Source organism: Canis lupus, chromosome 6 (genome assembly GCF_003254725.2).
Source record: "Canis lupus dingo isolate Sandy chromosome 6, ASM325472v2, whole genome shotgun sequence".
Taxonomy (NCBI): domain Eukaryota; kingdom Metazoa; phylum Chordata; class Mammalia; order Carnivora; family Canidae; genus Canis; species Canis lupus.
In genome coordinates this window covers 39416694-39434331 of record NC_064248.1, presented here as the reverse complement: position 1 = coordinate 39434331, position 17638 = coordinate 39416694, and the positions used below count along the sequence as shown (strand labels likewise).

The following is a 17638-nucleotide window of genomic DNA, read 5'->3' as shown; positions in this document are numbered from 1 at the left end:
TGCGGGGTGCAGGGTGACGCCAACAGATCCGACACAGACGAAGACAAGACATCCACCCACTTGGAGGAAGATTTTGACAAGTTCCGAGATCTCCGGGCCACAGGTGAGTATCTGGGCGGTGGGGCCAGCGGTGGTACTGCCCACCCTGCCCTGGCACAGCTGGGACTCCGTGGGCAGGCTCTTGGGTGGGCACATTCCCTTCCTGGAAGCCCCGCAGGTCACCACCAGCTTGTCCATCCAGAGATGAAGATGTACTCACTGGCGGTGACCCCCAACGGGCACTTGGAGGGCCGAGGCAGCCTGCCCCCTCCCCTCATCATGCACACGGCGGCCACGCCCATGCCCACCCCAAAGAGCTCCCCACACCTGGATGCGGCCCCCGGCCTCCTGGACTCGCGGCGTGGCAGCAGCAGCTCTGTGGACCCCCAGCTGGGCGACCAGAAGTCGCTGGTAGGCACCCTTCCCTGCCCGGGTCCTGTGGCCTGTCCCAAGGACGAGCGTGGGTCCCGCACACCCCCCCAGTCATAGCCCACAAATCCCTGTCCCCGAGCGGAGGTAAGCGCTCTGTCTTCCTATAAACGGAGCTAGGAGCGGCTGCTCTCGTGGAAGGAGTATGAGTTGACCAGACATGGGAATGCGGGGCACCCCTCTCCTCTCCAGTAGAGCGTCAGGCAGGGAGTTTATCTTCCGAATTGAAATAAAAGATAAAAGCTGGCAGAGCAGAGCGTACATCAAAGGAGAAACAAAAGGGACAGCAGAAAGGGGACACACGACAGAAGCCAGGCGGATGTCCCCCGGAGCCGGAGCCACGGGGCTTTCCGTGCACGCCCAGGAAACACCGCCCTAGCTGCCAGCCCAGTGCTGCTTCTGGACTGTGGCAGGCGGGGGGAGCTGGGGGGGGGCGGGTACGGACACAGCAGAGTCCAGGCGGAGCGTGGGGACAGACGCGCATCCGTACCAGAGAAGCTGCACAGCTGGGCAGCGTAGCACCCAGATGCATGCAGCCCTCTGGCCCCGGGAGGGGGAGTGAGAGTGAGCAGGGAAGGGGGCGCCTGGAGGTGAATCCCCGTCCCTCTGTCCCTCCTGAGACACAGCTGCGTGTGTCCCAGAGGCTGCCACCAAGGAGCTGCTCTGGGCAGGGGTGTGAGGGCACCTGGCCTGCTGGCCCCTGGCCGGTGCACAAGCACCTGCACCTGCCCTCCAGACACGCTCGCTCCTTGTGGGCGGGCTCTGTGCCACAGGCATGCGGCGGAAATGCGGTGTCGCTGGCCGCTGCCCAGTGGGGTCACTGCCTGGTAAAGGAGGAGGCTCACGTGCAGACGCCACCCACGGCGCTAATAGTAATGCCACCGGTCAGGAAGGGCCCATGGCCGGGTGCCCAGGGCCCGGATGTTTGGGGGGACTTGGGGGGCTGGCCCTGCTCACTCCTCCCCCTCCCACAGTCCAGCCTCCGAAGCTCACCCTGTGCCCAGTGGGGCCCCAGCAGTGCCTGGAGCAGCCGGCGCTCAAGCTGGAACAGCCTGGGCCGCGCCCCCAGCCTCAAGCGCCGGAGCCAGTGCGGGGAGCGTGAGTCTCTGCTGTCCGGGGAGGGCAAGGGTAGCACGGACGAGGAGGCCGAGGACAGCAGGCCCGGAGCGGGGGCCTCCCCCGGGACACGCCCCGTCCCGCTGCGGCGCGCCGAGTCCCTGGACCCCCGCAGCACGCTGGACCTGCGGCCTCCCCGCCCGGCCGCGCTGGCACCCGCCAAGTTTCAGGAGTGCAACGGGCAGGTCCTGGCCCTGCCCACGGAGTTCTTCCTGCGCATCGACAGCCACAAGGAGGATCCGGCTGACTTTGACGATGACGTGGAGGACGTGAGTGGGGGCCCAACCCATGCCTCCCCAAAGCCGACCCTGAGGCAGGGACTCGGGGCACCTGACTGGTGGGGGGCTCTGCGCCCCACGGGGGAGGGGAGGCTGAGCAGCACCTGACACAGTAGCCTGGCCTTCACTTGTGCACAGGGAGCCCGGGAGCAGATTCTCCCCAGGGGCCACCTGGCCTCCAGCTGAGGGGTGGTTCTGAGCCGCCAGCAGGGAGACCCTCAGGAGCAGGAGGGTGAGGCAGAGGCACCCACTGAGACCAGAGCAGTTCTGAAGGGTGGGGGTCAGCTGCAGGGGCGTGGGCTCCCAGTGAGGGGCTCTCGGTGCTGGGGTGCGGAGGATGAGGCCTGGGAGCCCAGGGGCTGGCCTGGCCAGGAGGGGCCCTGTGGACCTGCCCCCTCCCTCCCTAGAGTTGCTGCCTGCGTCTGCACAAGGTCCTGGAGCCCTACAAGCCCGCGTGGTGCCGCAGCCGCGAGCCCTGGGCCCTGTACCTCTTCTCTCCGCAGAACAGGTGAGGGGCTCACCAGGTAGGGGGGCCTTGGAGCCGACCCGGACCTCAGCGCCCCCACCCCGATCCTTGTGCCCCCTACCACGTGGTGAGCATCCCCAGGGGGCCGCCCCCCATCTCACAGTGCCTCCCCCCACACCGTCCAGGTTCCGGGTCTCCTGCCAGAAGATCATCGCTCACAAGATGTTCGATCACGTGGTCCTGGTCTTCATCTTCCTCAACTGCATCACCATCGCCCTCGAGAGGCCGGACATCGACCCGGGCAGCACCGTGAGGCGCCCTTCCCAGCCAGGGGGTGGGGGTGCGGGGTTGAGGGGCGCAGCCAGCCGCCCACCGCCTGTGCTTGCAGGAGCGCGTCTTCCTCAGCGTGTCCAACTACATCTTCACGGCGATCTTCGTGGCAGAGATGATGGTGAAGGTACCTGCAGGCCTGGGAGGACGCCATCCCGCCCAGCAGCTTCCCCACCCACCCCCATACCGGGCTGTGCTGCCCCCCCACCTGGGCTCCTCCTCTGCGCTCCCAGGTGGTGGCCCTGGGCCTGGTCTCTGGCGACCACGCCTACCTGCAGAGCAGCTGGAACGTGCTGGACGGGCTGCTGGTGCTGGTGTCCCTGGTCGACATTATCGTGGCCATGGCTTCGGCCGGGGGCGCCAAGATCCTGGGCATCCTGCGTGTGCTGCGCTTGCTGCGGACGCTCCGGCCCCTGAGGTGGGCGGGGCCATCGGTTAGGGTGGGGCCAGGTGGGCGGGGCTACGCTGGTGTGGGCGGGGCCGATGGGCGGCAGGGCGGGGCCGGATGCGGGCTGCAGTCAGGAGACAGAAGGGAGGGCAGGGGGCCTGGCGGCCGGATCAGGGTCGGGCCCCACGTGCAGGGTCATCAGCCGCGCTCCGGGCCTCAAGCTGGTGGTGGAGACTCTGATATCGTCGCTGAGGCCCATCGGGAACATCGTCCTCATCTGCTGCGCCTTCTTCATCATCTTCGGCATCCTGGGGGTACAGGTGCGCGCCCTGCTTGCCCGCGGGGGCCGGGCTGTGGCCAGTGGTCTGTAGTCAGCAGTCGGTGCCGCTGCAGCCTGGAGAGGGTCGTGCAGGGACGGGTCTGGGGACGGGGGGCACAGAACCGGCCCCGCAGGGTGACCTCCGCGCCCTGGTCAGCTCTTCAAGGGGAAGTTTTATTACTGCGAAGGCGCCGACACCAGGAACATCTCCACCAAGGCCGAGTGCCGGGCGGCGCACTACCGCTGGGTGCGGCGCAAGTACAACTTCGACAACCTGGGCCAGGTGGGCGGGGTGGGCGATCAGGGAGGCAGGAGCGGGGAGGGGGTGGCAGGTGCCCCCCTAGCCTCGGTTCCTCCTGGCCCAGCATGGCTGCGCTGGTCAGACCTGGAGCTGGAGTGCATGGGTGGTGGGGTGTGGGGACCCCTGGGTGCCTGGGCTGGGGCAGGGCTGCGGTGACTGTCCTGGATCTGGCCCTGTAGGCTCTGATGTCACTGTTCGTGCTGTCATCCAAGGACGGCTGGGTGAACATCATGTACGACGGGCTGGACGCCGTGGGCATAGACCAGCAGGTATGGGGCGCGGGCAGCCCCGGCCTCCCAGGTGGAGCCCACTGCCCTCTGGGTGGTCTCGGAGCCTCTCCCCAGGGGCTGTTTTTGGCCTCAGCGTTTCCAGGCATCTTGGGGGATGATGCGCTGGCCAGCGTCTGGCCCCTCCGCTGAGCCTGGAGCGCATGTGCTGTCCTTGGGAGGAGGAGCCGTCAGGAGGACGAGGACCCATGTGCCCCTTGTGTGCCGCAGCCTGTGCCCAACCACAACCCCTGGATGCTGCTCTACTTCATCTCCTTCCTGCTCATCGTCAGCTTCTTTGTCCTCAACATGTTTGTGGGCGTCGTGGTGGAGAACTTCCACAAGTGCCGGCAGCACCAGGAGGCGGAGGAGGCGCGGCGGCGGGAGGAGAAGCGGCAGCGGCGCCTGGAGAGAAAACGCAGGAGTAAGGCGCTCCCAGTGGCGGCGGTGGCCGGTCGGTACCAGCGCGTGAGCGGCTGCTTCACCCGCGCGAGCCCCGTGCCTGTGGGGTCGGGTCCAGCCGAGAGGCGGCCTCCCGGCCCTGGTCTCCCTCCCACGCCAGGGTGGCGGGCGCCCGGGCAGGACCTCTGCCTCCCGGCCCCTCCCAGGTGGCCCTGCGTGCTGCCCGTTGTGCCCGGGCCTGCCCAGGGGCTGGGGGCCTCCCGAGGAGGGGCCGGAGCGGGGGAGGCAGCGTGGCAGGAGGTGGGGGTCCCCTTCCAAGCGCCACAGGCCGTCAATGAGACCCCTGATTTTCACCACCCGTCGCTGTAGGACAGCTTCAGCCTGTGAGTTCTCAGACCATGGGAAGAGCAAGCAGAGCCGTCAGAGTCAGACAGGGTCTTAGGGATGTCCCAGCCAGCTTGGGGGCGAGCAGGGGGCCTGCTCAGTATCCCCACCCACCCCGCCCCGTGTGGAGTGTTCTCGCCCCACCCCACCGAGGCCAGCTCAGACCATCTCCTTGTCTTTCCAGGCACTTTCCCCAGCCCAGGTATCTGCCCACCCCCTGCCCTGCATGCCTTAGCGCCCCTGCTTCCGCCAGCCAGTGCATGGGGCTGTGGGCTGGCCCGGCCTCAGTTCCTCCATGGCTGCCGAAGGGAGGGGTGGACATGGCAGGCCGCTGCCAGGCCTGCGGGTGGGCATGGGGTGGGCGCCAGGCGTCGGTGGGAGGGGAGAGGACTTGTTGGCTCACCTGCCAGGTGTGTGCGCCGCTGCTGCCAAGCTTGGGGACGTCCCCCTGTCGGGCTGCATGCATGGCTGCTGCTCTGCTGCATCCTGGGACGCCTGCCGGTTTGTAGCTGCTCCGCATCCTCGGCACTGGCCTGAGCTGACTGGCTGCCAGCCTTGGGCTTTGCGAGCTGAGCCAGGCTGTTTAGTGACTGCACGCCGGCCCAGGGGGCATGAGGGCCCCAGGGAGGGCTCGGTTCCCATCAGCCCCTGCTCTCCCAGGCCTCAGGCAGCCAGCCGGGACAGCCACTGCCTACATGGGGCTCTGGGGCCCGGGTGCGTTCCCATGTTTGTGATGGCGGTCGTGCCCTCACCTGCTGGACGTTGACGAGCCATAAAGGGTTACTGCAGATAGAACATGTAGTGCAGGCAGAGGTCCTGGGGGATGCAGGACCTCCCAGGACACGGTCATCAACCTCAGATGGGCCAGAGGCCCAGCAGGGCCCAGACAACAGGCGGTGGCCACTGGCCCCTCGGCGGACAAGGAGGGGAGATACTCCAGGCCTGGTGACCGGGGGCAGCTTGTGTGTAGACCGAGATGGAGCAGGGGGCGGGCCACTCTGCCCTGCGACAGCTGAGCGGGGGACAGGACTGGCCCTGCCACCGGGAAGGCCTCCATCTGCTTAGTCTTCACCTAACACCTTGACATGAGCTCAGGAGAGCAGACCACAGGGGCCAGCCTAGGAGCTCCCTGCAGGGTGGGGACCAAGCAGGGCCCGGAGTGAGGGGGGGTCTCAGCCACCAGGCATACTCCTAGGGCCTGCCCCGGGCTCAGGGTCCCCAGAAGACCCGATGGAGACCTGCTCCTGAGACCCCCTCCTGCCCCGGACTCCCGCAGGGGCCAGAGACCCAGGGAGCCACTTCTTACCTCCTTTCCTTCCTGGGAGAAATTCTTTCCTTCAGGCTCATGCAAACGCCCTGTGCCTGAGCCCAGGGCCCTCCCCCCACGATCCCTACGCTGCAGCCCCTTGGCAGACCACCAGGGACGTCCCAGTGCCACGAGGGTGCTGGCAGCGCCCCGCACCAGCTCACGGTCACCCTCTCCCTGCAGAGGCCCAGCGCCGGCCCTACTACGCCGACTACTCACCCACCCGCCGCTCCATCCACTCGCTGTGCACCAGCCACTACCTTGATCTCTTCATCACCTTTATCATCGGCGTCAACGTCATCACCATGTCCATGGAACACTACAACCAACCCAAGGTGGGGCTCGGTGCCTGTAGATGCCCGCCCTCCCTGCCTCCAGGACGGGTGGCGGGGACACAAGCCTCAGGAGGGCCATAGGTGGGGTCTGGCACTCAGCCGGGTGGCCTGGATCAGAGCTGGGGGCTCCCGGGTCTGCAGCCTATCCGAGCCCTCGCTGGGGTTTGCAGGGTGTGGAGATGTGGTTTGAGCAGCGAGTCCTTTTTTTAAAACTGGTTGAAACTCCCAGGGCCGCCCGCCCCGGAGGGCCCCCCCCATACACACACACAGCGGTTCAGCATGGAAACACAGGCTGTGGGAACGTCCGTGGGTCTGGCTGCCCAAGAGCGCGCGGGGCAGGAGACGGCCAGGGGGAAGGTGGTCAGCTTTTTATTTGTCCCGTTATGCCTGTGTCTCCGTCAGTTTTTGACGAAGGGGCGCCCCTTCTCTCCCGCAGCGGAAGGGAGTGTCTCAGGGTAACAGCCTTCAGACCTGAGCTGCTCAGCCGGGCCGGGGGTCTGGGCGGGGCAGACGCCCCCCACCCGAGGGTGCCTCCGGGCCCCGTCTGGCGACCTGGCACAGCCCTGCGTGTAGCAGGAGTCCTGTCCCGCCGAACCGGGGCGCATAGGGGAGAGGCGGGCGGGCTGGGAGCGTCCGCAGCCTGATGCTCTGCTCGCAGTCGCTGGATGAGGCTCTCAAGTACTGCAACTACGTGTTCACCATCGTCTTCGTGTTTGAGGCTGTGCTGAAGCTCGTGGCTTTTGGGTTCCGGAGGTTCTTCAAGGACAGGTGTGTGGGGCGGGCCCCGGAGCCTGGAGGACCCTCAGGCGGGGTCTCCCCCGCCAGCCTCCGGCCCCGCCTGAGGCCTGAGATGGGGGGTCGCCGCTGGGTCGCCGTGTGGGATGTGCCGGGGGTGTGAGGAGGCGCTGAGCCCACCGCCCGCCCGCCGCAGGTGGAACCAGCTGGACCTGGCCATCGTGCTGCTGTCCATCATGGGCATCACACTGGAGGAGATCGAGATGAACGCGGCTCTGCCCATCAATCCCACCATCATCCGCATCATGCGCGTGCTCCGCATCGCCCGAGGTAGGCGCCCGCCTGTGCTTCCCCGGGCCCCGTCCTTCCTTGGCTCCCCCCGCGGCGTCCACCGGGGGACCGTGCGGGGACGGGAGCGAGAGGGTCAGGCGGCCCCTGCTGACGCTCAGCTTCTGGCCTTAGTTCTGAAGCTGCTCAAGATGGCCACAGGCATGCGGGCCCTGCTGGACACGGTGGTTCAAGCCCTGCCGCAGGTAGGTCAGCACCCCAGGGCCAAGGGGGCCGCCGCAGATGCCCCCGGAGCACTTGGTCACCCACTTGCTCACGTACCCCACCGTCTTGCCAAAACCACGGTAATCGGTCTGCGCGTGCGGGGAGTCCCTCGGCTGTGCCACGGAGAGTAGGGCCGGGTGCCCGGGGAGGGCTGGAACCAGTGCCCCGCCCCCAGTCCAGTTCCGGAGGCAGTGGGCAGAGGAGGCCGCCCACAGGGGTTGTGTGAGTTCAGGGGCCCACCGCCGGGCATCCCATGTGGCCGCAGGCCCCGTGTCTGCCTCCCCGTGCTTATGGCCCCGACCCCAACCCTCTGTGTCCTCTTCAGCTAAAGGAGACTCACGGTCCCCCTGTGCTATGCCCGGTCCCTCTGCCAACACCCCCCTTGCCATCCGTCCATCCCCCCAATCCCGTGTCCACCTGTCTGTACACCCAGCGCTCCTAGCCCAGCACATTCCTGTCCAGGGGCTCGCTCATCCCCGCCCCAGCAGCCCCTGTAGCTCGTGTTGGGGTGACGGGGGTGAGTAGACAGGTGCTGGGAAGCCTGAGAAGCCAGGGTGGCCTGGGCAGTGCTGGCAGGATGTGCTGCCCACGAGCGGGGGGTGGGCGGGGGTCCCTGAGGCTGGGGACCTGGGTCCAGGGGGCGGGGCGGGGGTCAGAGGCTGATGAGGGGCTTGGGCATCTGTCCAGTGGGACGGGAGCCCCTGGAGGACCCAGAGCTCCAGGGCCGGGAGCGGTGGGTCAGGGACAGGCCCGAGGGCAGCCTCCGGGAGCCTGGCCGGCGGGGGGTGAGGGGGGGAAGTGGCGGCCCCTGACCTCGCTCTGCTTCTTCTCCCGTGTAGGTAGGGAACCTCGGCCTACTTTTCATGCTCCTGTTTTTTATCTATGCTGCCTTGGGGGTGGAGCTGTTCGGGAGGCTCGGTGAGTGTGCACAGCCTCGCCCACGCCTCGCCCACACGCATGAGGCTCTTGGGCCCCTGGGGGACACTGGGCCCTGGCCAGGCAGACGGGCTGCACACCTCGGGCCTCGGCATCACCCGGCCCCGACAGCCCTGCCCAGCACATAGCGTGGACACGCACGGCGGCCAGAAGCACGATGCCTGACGGACACGCGGGCACACACACACGGGCTCAGGCCAGCTGGGGGGACAGCCACACGTGAGCACGGGAAGAACACACACAAGCACACGTGTGTCCCTGAGCTCGTGAGGCCCCCGGGCACCCTAACTGCCACACATCCCTTCTTGTCACCGTCTCCCTCGTCCCTCAGGCCCGAGGCTCTGGCCCACGTGCGCAGGAGCAGGTGGGGACTTCCTGTGACAGCCCAGTCCCGGTGGGCTCCCCTGAGCACTGGAGAGAACTGGGGTGGCTTCAGGAGTCCCCAGTGTGGGCCTGTCCGGGAGGGGGCGTCCCAGCTCAGGTCCACCCCGAGGGCCTCCTGGGACTCAGCAGCAGGTGCCCGTGACCCCAGGCCTGACGAGTCCTGGCCCCAGGGCCAGGGTGCAGGGTGCCTCCCGCTCCAGGGCAGCCCTGACCTGCCGCTGAGCCCGAGGGCGTGTGGACCCACAGGCAGGCCTGGGCCACGTGGGAGCCATCTGATGGGGCTTGGCCGGTACGCCCATGGAGCCGTGTCCACCTCAGTCCCAGGGCTGAGGTCCGGGCTCTGGGCTGTGCCCAGAGGCAGCCTCCACAGCCGGAGAGGAGCAGTCCTGCCCCCGCCCCCACCCCATCCTGAAAGGACACGTCCCCGTAGCAGCCAGGCCCCCAAACTACCCAACACAACACCATCTCCTCCCCGGGAGTGCAGCGCCCGTGTGGGTCAGCAGGGTCCCCACGTGCGGGCTGACGGGGCGAGGGTCTCCCCGGCAGAGTGCAGTGAGGACAACCCCTGCGAGGGCCTCAGCCGGCACGCCACCTTCTCCAACTTTGGCATGGCCTTCCTCACGCTGTTCCGCGTGTCCACGGGGGACAACTGGAACGGGATCATGAAGGTAGCGGCCCCGGGAGGGGGCACCACCCGGGCGGAGGGGGGCACCTAGTATAGGGTGGAGGGAGGGGGCAGGGTGCCCTGTATGGGGGGAGGGAGGGGGGAGAGGCGCCCCAGCACCGCGCTCTAGCCGCCCCCCCCCCCCCAGGACACGCTGCGGGAATGTGCCCGGGAGGACAAGCACTGCCTCAGCTACCTGCCTGCCATCTCCCCCATCTACTTCGTCACCTTCGTGCTGGTGGCCCAGTTCGTCCTGGTCAACGTGGTGGTGGCCGTGCTCATGAAGCACCTGGAGGAGAGCAACAAGGAGGCCCGCGAGGACGCCGAGCTGGACGCCGAGCTGGAACTGGAGGTGGCGCAGGGCCCCCCCGCCTGCCCCAGGCCTGAGGCCCCGCCGAGCCCAGACACCCCTGGCCTCCTGGTTGTACGCAAGGTGTCCGTGTCCAGGATGCTGTCCCTGCCCAACGACAGCTACATGTTCCGGCCCGTGGCGCCCGCCTCGGCCCCACACCCCTGCCCACTGCGGGAAGTGGACGCAGAGACGTGCTCAGGCACAGCCGCCTCCGGTACAGGTCCTGAGGGGGCTGGGGCTGTTGGGGGGGGGCGGGGGGCAGGCAGGCCTCGGGTGGGGGGATGGGAGCTGCAGGGCGCTTGCTTTCCTGCCCAGGCCCGGTGACCTCTGCGCATTCCCCGCCCGTGGAGTCCTGCACGTCTCTCCAGGTCCCCTCGGCGGCCACGCTCTCCCCAACCAGGGACAGCGACAGCCTCCGCGCCCTGTCCCCTCAGGGCGCAGCCCGCTCCCCCATCCTCGGCCGGCTGCTCTGCAGACAGGTAGGAGAAGCGCCCCGCCCTGCAGCCCAGGCCTGGGGGCCCCCTGGGGCTTCCTGAGCACCTGCCCCCCGGATGGGGCTGGGGCAGAGTCCCCACCAGTGGCTCCCAGCCACGTCTCAGCCTGCTCCGCGGCCTACCTGGGGAGGGGCTTCCCGGCCGTCTTCCTCATCGGATCCCGGGTCATCCCTGCAGGAGCCCACGCTTGCCGACTCGCTGGAAGGGCACACGGACGGCCCCAGGGACGGCGGCCCAGGCTGGGGGGAGCCTGGCGGGAAGACCCCGATGAGGCAGGCATCCCTGAGGGCCTCCCTACGGTCCCCGCCCCACTCCCCGCGGCCCGCCAGCGTCCGCACCCGCAAGCACACCTGCGGGCAGCGCTGCGTCTCCAGCAGGGCCCCAGCCCCCGGCGGGGAGGAGGCCGAGACCCCGGATCCTGCCGACGAGGAGGTCAGCCACATCACCAGCTCGGCCCGAAGCCCCTCCGCCTCGCCCGCCTCCCGAGGCCTGGGGGCCGGCGACCCCGACCTGTGCAGGTTCTACGGCGTGGATGCTCAGGGCTTCCTGGACCCGCCAGGCCAGGCCGAGGAGCAGAGGCGGCCCTCCGGGGAACCGGGGGGAGGGGACGGCCACGCAGAGACCAGGGAGGTAAAGGGCCGCGCCCTAGAGGCCGAGCCAGCCTTGGGGGCACGCAGGAAGAAGAAGATGAGCCCCCCCTGCATCTCCATTGAGCCCCCCGGGGAGGACGAGGGTGCGGCCCGGCCCCCGGCGGCAGAGGGCAGCACCACCACTCTGCGGCGGCGAACCCCGTCCTGCGAGGCCCTGCCGCACAGGGACTCCCTCGAGCCCATGGAGGGGGCCGGGGTGGACCCTGCCACCAAGGGCGACCGGCGGGCCCAGGCCCCTTGCCGCGCGGAACACCTGACCGTCCCCAACTTCGCCTTTGAGCCGCCGGACAAGGGGGGCCCTGGCGGAGACCTGTTTTTGGACAGTGGCCATGGTGTGGCCCCAGAACCCAGAGCTTCCTTTTCGGGGGCCACGGCGCCTCCTGAACCCCATAAAATGGAGCCTCTCGTGCTCTCCAGTGACCCCACAGAGAAAGGACGGGGGCTGCACCTCAGAGTCCTCCAGAGCCCCCCAAAGAAAGCAGGGTCTCCCCCAGCCAGCCCCGCCTCAGGTGACCGCGTGGACAGGCCAGTGTAGCTCAGGGCGCAGTGCCGCAGGTTTCAGCAGCGGAGCTGGGGTGCACCCAGCGGGGTGACGGCCCGGGCAGGGCTGCGCATGGACCCCAGCTCTGGGCCCGGCGCGGAGGAGAAGCGGGGAGCCGCCCGGGGAGGGAGGCAGACATGGGGTCTGGGCGAAGCAGAGTGGGGACACGCCCCTCGGCCTGCGAGCCTATGTCTAGCCTACGTCCGGTGGATTCAGGTTTGGGTTTTTCCAAGTTTCGCCACCATGGTCTGTAGCCATGCCCGCATCTGGTCAGCGGTCCCCCGACAGCAGCTGCGTCCCTGCCACAAAGACCAGGAAGACCAGAAGGAGGAAGTCCAAGGCTGCCCAGCAGAGCCCCATTCTCACACCCGCTTTTCTAAGGAACACGTGCTTGGGGCCACCTGTGCCCTCCCGGGTGGCGGCTTCACCCCAAGGCTGCCACCGCCACGCTCATGTCACTCACTCCTCACCTGTCTGCCCCCCCCACACTCTTCGTCACTGTCTTGGCCCCCTGCGGGCCCAACCCCACTGTTCTGCCCTCGGTATTCCAGAAACAACCGCGCCGCGGGGGAGTGGGGTCCATGCAATAAGCCGCCGCCGCTGCCGGCGGCCCCTCGCGGGCCGGGTGAGCAGTGTCTGCTGACGCTCCTGTGTTCCATGTATGTTTCTTTTATTAATTCAGGTTAAACGTTGCAATAATCTGATAACGGGAAATCCGGCTTCTTAAGGGAGGGGGAAGCAGGGGTGGGGGGCAAAGCAAAATGGAATAAATGTTAACTTATTTAAGAAATGCATTGGATGAGTGGCGGCAGGGCGGTGGGACCCCGCGTGGTGGCCCGAGAGCGGGGCTGGGCCAGTGTTCGCCGGGACTCCCGGAGGGGTGGTGCAGGGGAGCAGAGCGGGGGCCCACGGGGACAGCTGCTAAGGCGGGACCGTCCACCTGGGGCTCTGGGGGGTGCCCCCCGTCCCCGTGCCTCTGCTCTGACCCTGGCAGGGGCCTCGGAGCCCCTCATCTCAGCCCCAGCCTCCCCCTACTCCCTCTGGGCCCACAGCGCCCTTGGGACCGGGCCGGGCTGTCCATGAGGGGCTCTGGCTGCACGAATGGCAGGGAAAGTGACCCCAGCCCCTCACTGGGTACGTGACGTGTGCCCTGCGGAGCTGGGGGGCTGCCCTGCGCCCTGCGAGGCCACGGCCTGAGGTGGCCCATACGCTGCTGTGCAGGAGGGGCGGGGAGGAGGGGCTGAGGGTCAGGCTGTGCGGGTGTCACCTCCCCCTGCCCCCCATGCTTGCTGCCAACTGACACTGCAGACCCAAGGAAACCTGTGGTTCTCCGGTGGGGGGCAGGGACGGTGCCCCCTCTTCCAGGAAGCCCTCCCCAGGTTCCCGTAGCCCTCACCACACATCAGATGGGCGCCGCTCCCAGCTGCCCGGCTCAGGGCTGCCCCTTCCTAACCGTCCTCCGTGTGACCAGGGCCTCGTGACCCAGCTGATTAGGGGCCCTGGGAGGGGCCGGCCTTGCCTGCACTTGACCCCGTGGCTCCCTGTCCGGCTCCAAATCACAGGCCATGTGGGAGGGGTCCCCCCTTAGATGTGGGGAAACCAAGGCCCGGGTGGCTGCCTGGCAATCCAGCAGGATGTGGCTTCTCGGGGCTCAGACACCCCCACCCCAGGACCTGTGTGGAGCGTGGCCGGTAACTGTCCTGCTGGAGGACGGTGGAAGCGGCACCGGCTCTGGGCCTGCGCTGAGCCCACGCTGGCCGCACGGCTTGGGGGGCAGCAGAGTTCCGCCCAGGCCGCCTCTCCTGGAGCCCGGGTGCCTGATGTTGCCCACCCCGGGGGGCAGGGCAAGGGAGGAGTCCCGTGCCGCCCCGTGTCCCCACAGCCGGGACTTCAGGCCCTCGCCCACCTGGCTCCATACTCCACCTGTGGGGACCCTTCTCCCCGCCCGGGCACCCGCACTCAGCTCCCGGGGGCTGACCCGTCACCCGGACAACGTGGTGGCCTCTCCAGAGGACCCGGCCAGCCTGCTGGAGGCCTTGACCCCAGGGCCCCTCTGGTCAGCCCGTTCCCCCCAGAGGGGCCTGAGCTCCCCGATAGGAGGCTGTGCCCACTGTCCTCACCTGCCGCTGGCCAAGCTGGGCTGCGTTCCTTGGCTCCTGGGGCATCAAGGGGCAGCGGGGGGTCTGCCTCCCCCCTCGGGGAACCTGGGGCTTCCCTTCGGGATCTCCTCCCTTGGCCGGTTCCCACACAACCAGCTGGTAAGAAGGCCTAAGTGTCAGGGTGCCTGGGGGCGCGTTCAGCTGGGCGCCCCCTCTTGGTTCTGGCTCCGGTGGTGATCTCAGGGTCGTGAGATGGAGTGAGATCGAGTCCCGCGTCGGGCTCTGCGCTCAGTGGGGAGTCTCTCTCCCTCCCCCCCCCCCCCCCCCGCTCATGCTCGCTCGCTCTCTCTCAAATACATAAATAAATGTTTTTTAAAAATCCTGTAAGTGTACGTCCGTGAGGCTGGGGATAGAGGGAGGTGGCCCCGTGGGCGGCGGCCTGACCCCAAGGGGGCGAGATGGGAGGAAGGAGGGAGGTGCCCGGTTTCCTTCACGGGCTTAGGTTGCGCAGGTATCACGGCTGTAGTTCAATAAATGGAAGCTGAAATGGGAAAAAGAGGAGGGTGGGCACTTCTGTCCCTGCTGCTCCACCGGAGTGAGGGCTCTGCGGGCATCAGACCAAGCGGCCCGGGCCCCACGGCCTGCTTGTGACCGGGATGGCTCCTGGCCCCCCTCCGTCCCCGCCCCCCCACACCCCCCGAGCTGCTGCGGGAACAGTCAGCGCTGGAGGAGGACCCTGATGGATCATTCCAGGGGCTTCCCTGCTAAGGACAGAGATGGTTCCCAGAGCCTCGGTAGATTAAATGTGGATCTTCGCGTCTGACGACTGGGAGGGGAGAGGGGAAGATGGATCTAGAAAGCTCTTCCTGGCCTGAAGAGCCCAGAAACTCCCCCTAAGACGGTGTTGCTCTGGTTGTCGGTAGGTTCATGCAAGCGACCATGTGCACAGAGCAGGGGGCCCAGCAGGACGCCCTTCCAGTGACCAAGGTTAGCACCCTGCTTTACAGAAGGACCCGCGGATGAACGGAGACTCTGCTGCTGGGGACGCTTTGCACCCAGAGACCCTCACCCCCGGGGCCTGGAGGGCAGGGTGGCCCGGGGGGGGGGGGTCCACGTGGGGCAGAAGCCCCAGCTCCAAGAGAAGGGCCGCCTGGCCGCCAGGAGCCTGAGCTCGTGTGGACAAGGGCCCCGAAGTGCAACAGCTCCGCAGGGGGCTCCTCTCCTCAAACCTCAGAAACCGAACACTTGCTGAGGCGCCACCGCCCATTGCCTGTCAGCACGAGGACTGCGGGGCGGGGTAGAAGGGGCGCTCTCCCCACCGCGGGCAGCTGCGGGCAGCCCTGTGCACGGCCTCGCCTGCACAGTGGAGGACGTGTGCACCCCGGACCTCAGCAGTGCCCCCAGCACACGCCGCGGACACAGGAACGGCCGCGGCCACCTGGTCCTGAGGCCCTGAAGGCAGGCAGCCCGGGGGGGCCCCGTGGCCGCAGGACGACAGGCTCAGGCAGGAGCAGCGTGACCGTGACACACACTGCCATGGGCGGGGGTGGGGGGAGCAAGGCTCCAGGGGGACCACACCTGATTACACTCAGCCAGGGTGAGCCTGAGGCCAAACGCACCCGCATGGGTGCACAGTGTCAGCGTGGAGGGGGTGGGGGCATAGGGGTCATGCCCCATCTGAACCCCATCACCATCACCGTTGCTGCCTCTGTCCCAAACGCTTGTCACTCAAGAGACACAAGCCATGAGCCGAGAACTGGCCCCAGTCCCAGGGGCTGGGCAGGGGGCGCCTAAGCAACACCACCCACCCCGTGCTCGGGGCCTGGGGCCCCCGTGACGGTGCCTGGACCCCTCCCCTCTGCCCCGTGACCCGCACAGCCAGAGCCAGGCGACAACCACGTCTGCTTCCATGCACTTTAATGAGGGTGGGCGCCCACGGCGGGCTCCGGGGACAGGCCACGGGGACAGGGGGAAAAGGGCGGCCCCCGGGCCGGGGGGCAGGGGTGAGGCGCCGTGGAGGCCGGCTTCCCCACCAACCCGGGCGGCCCGGGGGCTGGGCTCAGGGCTCCTTGGGGACGTACTGGTGGATCCAGTCCAGGTAGTAGGCGACGCGGGTGTAGATGCCAGGCCTGTTGGGCTGAGCGCAGCCTTCTCCCCAGCTGACCACACCCGCCTGCAGCCAGACGCCCCTCACCCTGCAGACCAGCGGCCCTCCAGAGTCGCCCTGGGGAGCGGGAGGGTCAGGGCGGCCGGGGCCGGGCGGCGGGGGCCAGGGCAGGGCGGGGGTGCCCACCTGGCAGGAGTCGCTCTTGCTGTTGCCAGCGCACAGCATGTCCTCGCGGACGATCCGTACGCCGTCCCCCGTGCTGAGGCCCAGGTGGTATTGCACGTCACACATGCTGTTCTCCACGATGGGGACCTTGACCTGCTTCAGGGGGAAGGGCGGCGGCAGGGGCGCTGCGGGGAGAGGCGGGTGGCGCATCAGGAGGGGAGCCGGCCTGGCCTGGCTGTCCAGGGGCTCCCGGAGGGGGTCGGCTCACCCCGCCCTCCGGCCGCCTCTCGCACTCACTTCCACTGTGCACGTCACCCCAGCCCGTCACCCAGCACGGCGTCCCCGTGGGGAAGGTCTGCAAGGCGGGTGGCAGGGTGACCGGCTGGACATGGGCAGAGACGTTCACAGGGTCCTCGAGCTCCAGCAGGGCAATGTCCGCCCCATTCTCGGGTGTGTAGTAGTTGGGGTGCATGACGATCCGGTTGACGGGCAGCAGGTGGTCCTGGTAGTAGAGGTGCTGCTCCCTGAGCTGAACCCTGATTTCTTCAGGACACACGACGTTCCTGGAGAGAGAGGCGCCCACTCAGGGGGCTGAGCAGGCCACTGGACCCCGGGGGAAGGGCTGGAGCCCCCGCCCGCCCCACAGCACCCTCACCCAGCCCCCGCCCGGCCACTCACGGTCCCACACAGTGGGCAGCAGTCAGCACCCACTGCGGGTGGATGAGGGAGCCCCCGCAGATGTGCCTCCAGTACTGGCCTTTGAGTCTCAGGCTCACCTGCCAGGGCCACTTGCTCCCAGGGGCCTCCCGCCCCCCTACGATGCCCACTCGCTGCAGCGCCTGGCCGGGAGCTGAGGGTGAAGCGCCATTAGGACGGACACAGCCTGGCCCGGGCTCGGCCGCCCCCTGTGCTTCCCCAAACCCAACCCCCCAATCATCGCTGGGCGTGTGGGAAGAGGGGGCAGGGGCAGGGCAGCCCATGGCCAGGACTCACCAGGGGACACGGGGACCAGGCTCCCCAGGAGGGCCAGCGCCAGCACCAGCGGACTGGGCATCTGAAAGGAGCAGTGGGGGAGCAGCGGGGCCAGGCTGGGGTCTGCAGATGGAGTGGGTCCCCTGAGGTCAGGGGTCAGTGCCCTGGATCGGGGCTCTGGGCAGAGGGCTCACCTTGGCCGAGACCACTGCTGTCTGAGCCCAGCTGCTCTCCCCCGCCCACTTATCCTGCCAGGCCGCTGGAGGGGGCGGGGAGGAGCCTGCCGGTCTCCAATCCAGACTGGAGGAACAGGATGATTCACATGAAGGCGCTCCCGTGACCTGCGTCCCCACCACCCGGACCCCAAGGGTGGGCTTCTGGCCAAGCAGAGGACCCGCCACCCCCGAGGAGGGCGGGCATGGCCTCGGGCTCTGGATGGCTAAGATGCCTCCCTGCGCTGTCTCCCTCGGAGAAGTTCATGGGGGCGGGGGGGGGCACACTGCGAGGGCAGGGGGGCCCTCAGGGACAGCACCCCCTGCCAATGCTCACACTGCCCACTTCTCCGCACCCTCCTCCCAGGGGGTCAACATGGCAGGCCCGATTCCTTGGGGACCCCACAATGCCCACC

At 68.2% G+C, this 17638-nt stretch overlaps 2 protein-coding genes across 10 annotated transcripts in view; one reads left to right on the top strand and one right to left on the bottom strand.

Annotated features, from left to right (window-relative positions):
- The window catches only part of CACNA1H (calcium voltage-gated channel subunit alpha1 H), a 49433-nt gene extending 36976 nt beyond the window's left edge, over nt 1–12457 (top strand). For 2 of the 8 annotated variants that reach the window (XM_049111558.1, XM_049111563.1), the window contains exons 14-34: nt 13–103; nt 242–450; nt 1443–1853; nt 2270–2370; nt 2514–2637; nt 2717–2785; nt 2892–3076; nt 3240–3366; nt 3523–3648; nt 3846–3935; nt 4164–4386; nt 4903–4920; nt 6208–6359; nt 7018–7127; nt 7291–7424; nt 7557–7631; nt 8490–8564; nt 9513–9634; nt 9779–10202; nt 10298–10461; nt 10654–12457. In XM_049111558.1, coding sequence (XP_048967515.1) covers nt 13–103; nt 242–450; nt 1443–1853; nt 2270–2370; nt 2514–2637; nt 2717–2785; nt 2892–3076; nt 3240–3366; nt 3523–3648; nt 3846–3935; nt 4164–4386; nt 4903–4920; nt 6208–6359; nt 7018–7127; nt 7291–7424; nt 7557–7631; nt 8490–8564; nt 9513–9634; nt 9779–10202; nt 10298–10461; nt 10654–11661 — 4038 coding nt within the window. In that variant the 3' untranslated portion in view covers nt 11662–12457. The remainder of the gene's footprint in view (nt 1–12; nt 104–241; nt 451–1442; nt 1854–2269; nt 2371–2513; nt 2638–2716; nt 2786–2891; nt 3077–3239; nt 3367–3522; nt 3649–3845; nt 3936–4163; nt 4387–4902; nt 4921–6207; nt 6360–7017; nt 7128–7290; nt 7425–7556; nt 7632–8489; nt 8565–9512; nt 9635–9778; nt 10203–10297; nt 10462–10653) is intronic. The other 6 variants (XM_049111565.1, XM_049111561.1, XM_049111559.1 and 3 more) reach the window with 6 other exon arrangements.
- Nucleotides 12458–15666: 3209 nt separating this feature from the next.
- Nucleotides 15667–17638, bottom strand: LOC112640591 (tryptase). Of its 2 annotated transcripts, none has more exons than XM_035717404.2 (5): nt 17032–17638; nt 16717–16888; nt 16336–16601; nt 16060–16223; nt 15667–15961 (listed from the first exon to the last, which is right to left on the bottom strand). In XM_035717404.2, exons 1-5 carry the CDS (start codon nt 17090–17092, stop codon nt 15683–15685), a joined length of 942 nt encoding a protein of 313 aa, XP_035573297.1. In that variant the 5' UTR covers nt 17093–17638; the 3' UTR covers nt 15667–15682. The 2 variants fall into 2 exon arrangements, with proteins under 2 accessions (XP_035573297.1, XP_035573298.1); XM_035717405.2 differs by having other exon boundaries at nt 15667–15990; nt 17032–17618.

What these genes read in the sequence shown, in the direction of transcription:
- LOC112640591 (XM_035717404.2), bottom strand. Translation starts at nt 17,092, where the DNA reads ATGCCCAGTCCGCTGGTGCTGGCGCTGGCCCTCCTGGGGAGCCTGGTC. An exon ending in CCTGGTCCCCGTGTCCCCTG is followed by an intron (nt 16,889 to 17,031) that starts GTGAGTCCTGGC and finishes CTTCACCCTCAG; the next exon opens with CTCCCGGCCAGGCGCTGCAG. An exon ending in GCAAGAGCGACTCCTGCCAG is followed by an intron (nt 15,962 to 16,059) that starts GTGGGCACCCCC and finishes GCTGGTCTGCAG; the next exon opens with GGTGAGGGGCGTCTGGCTGC.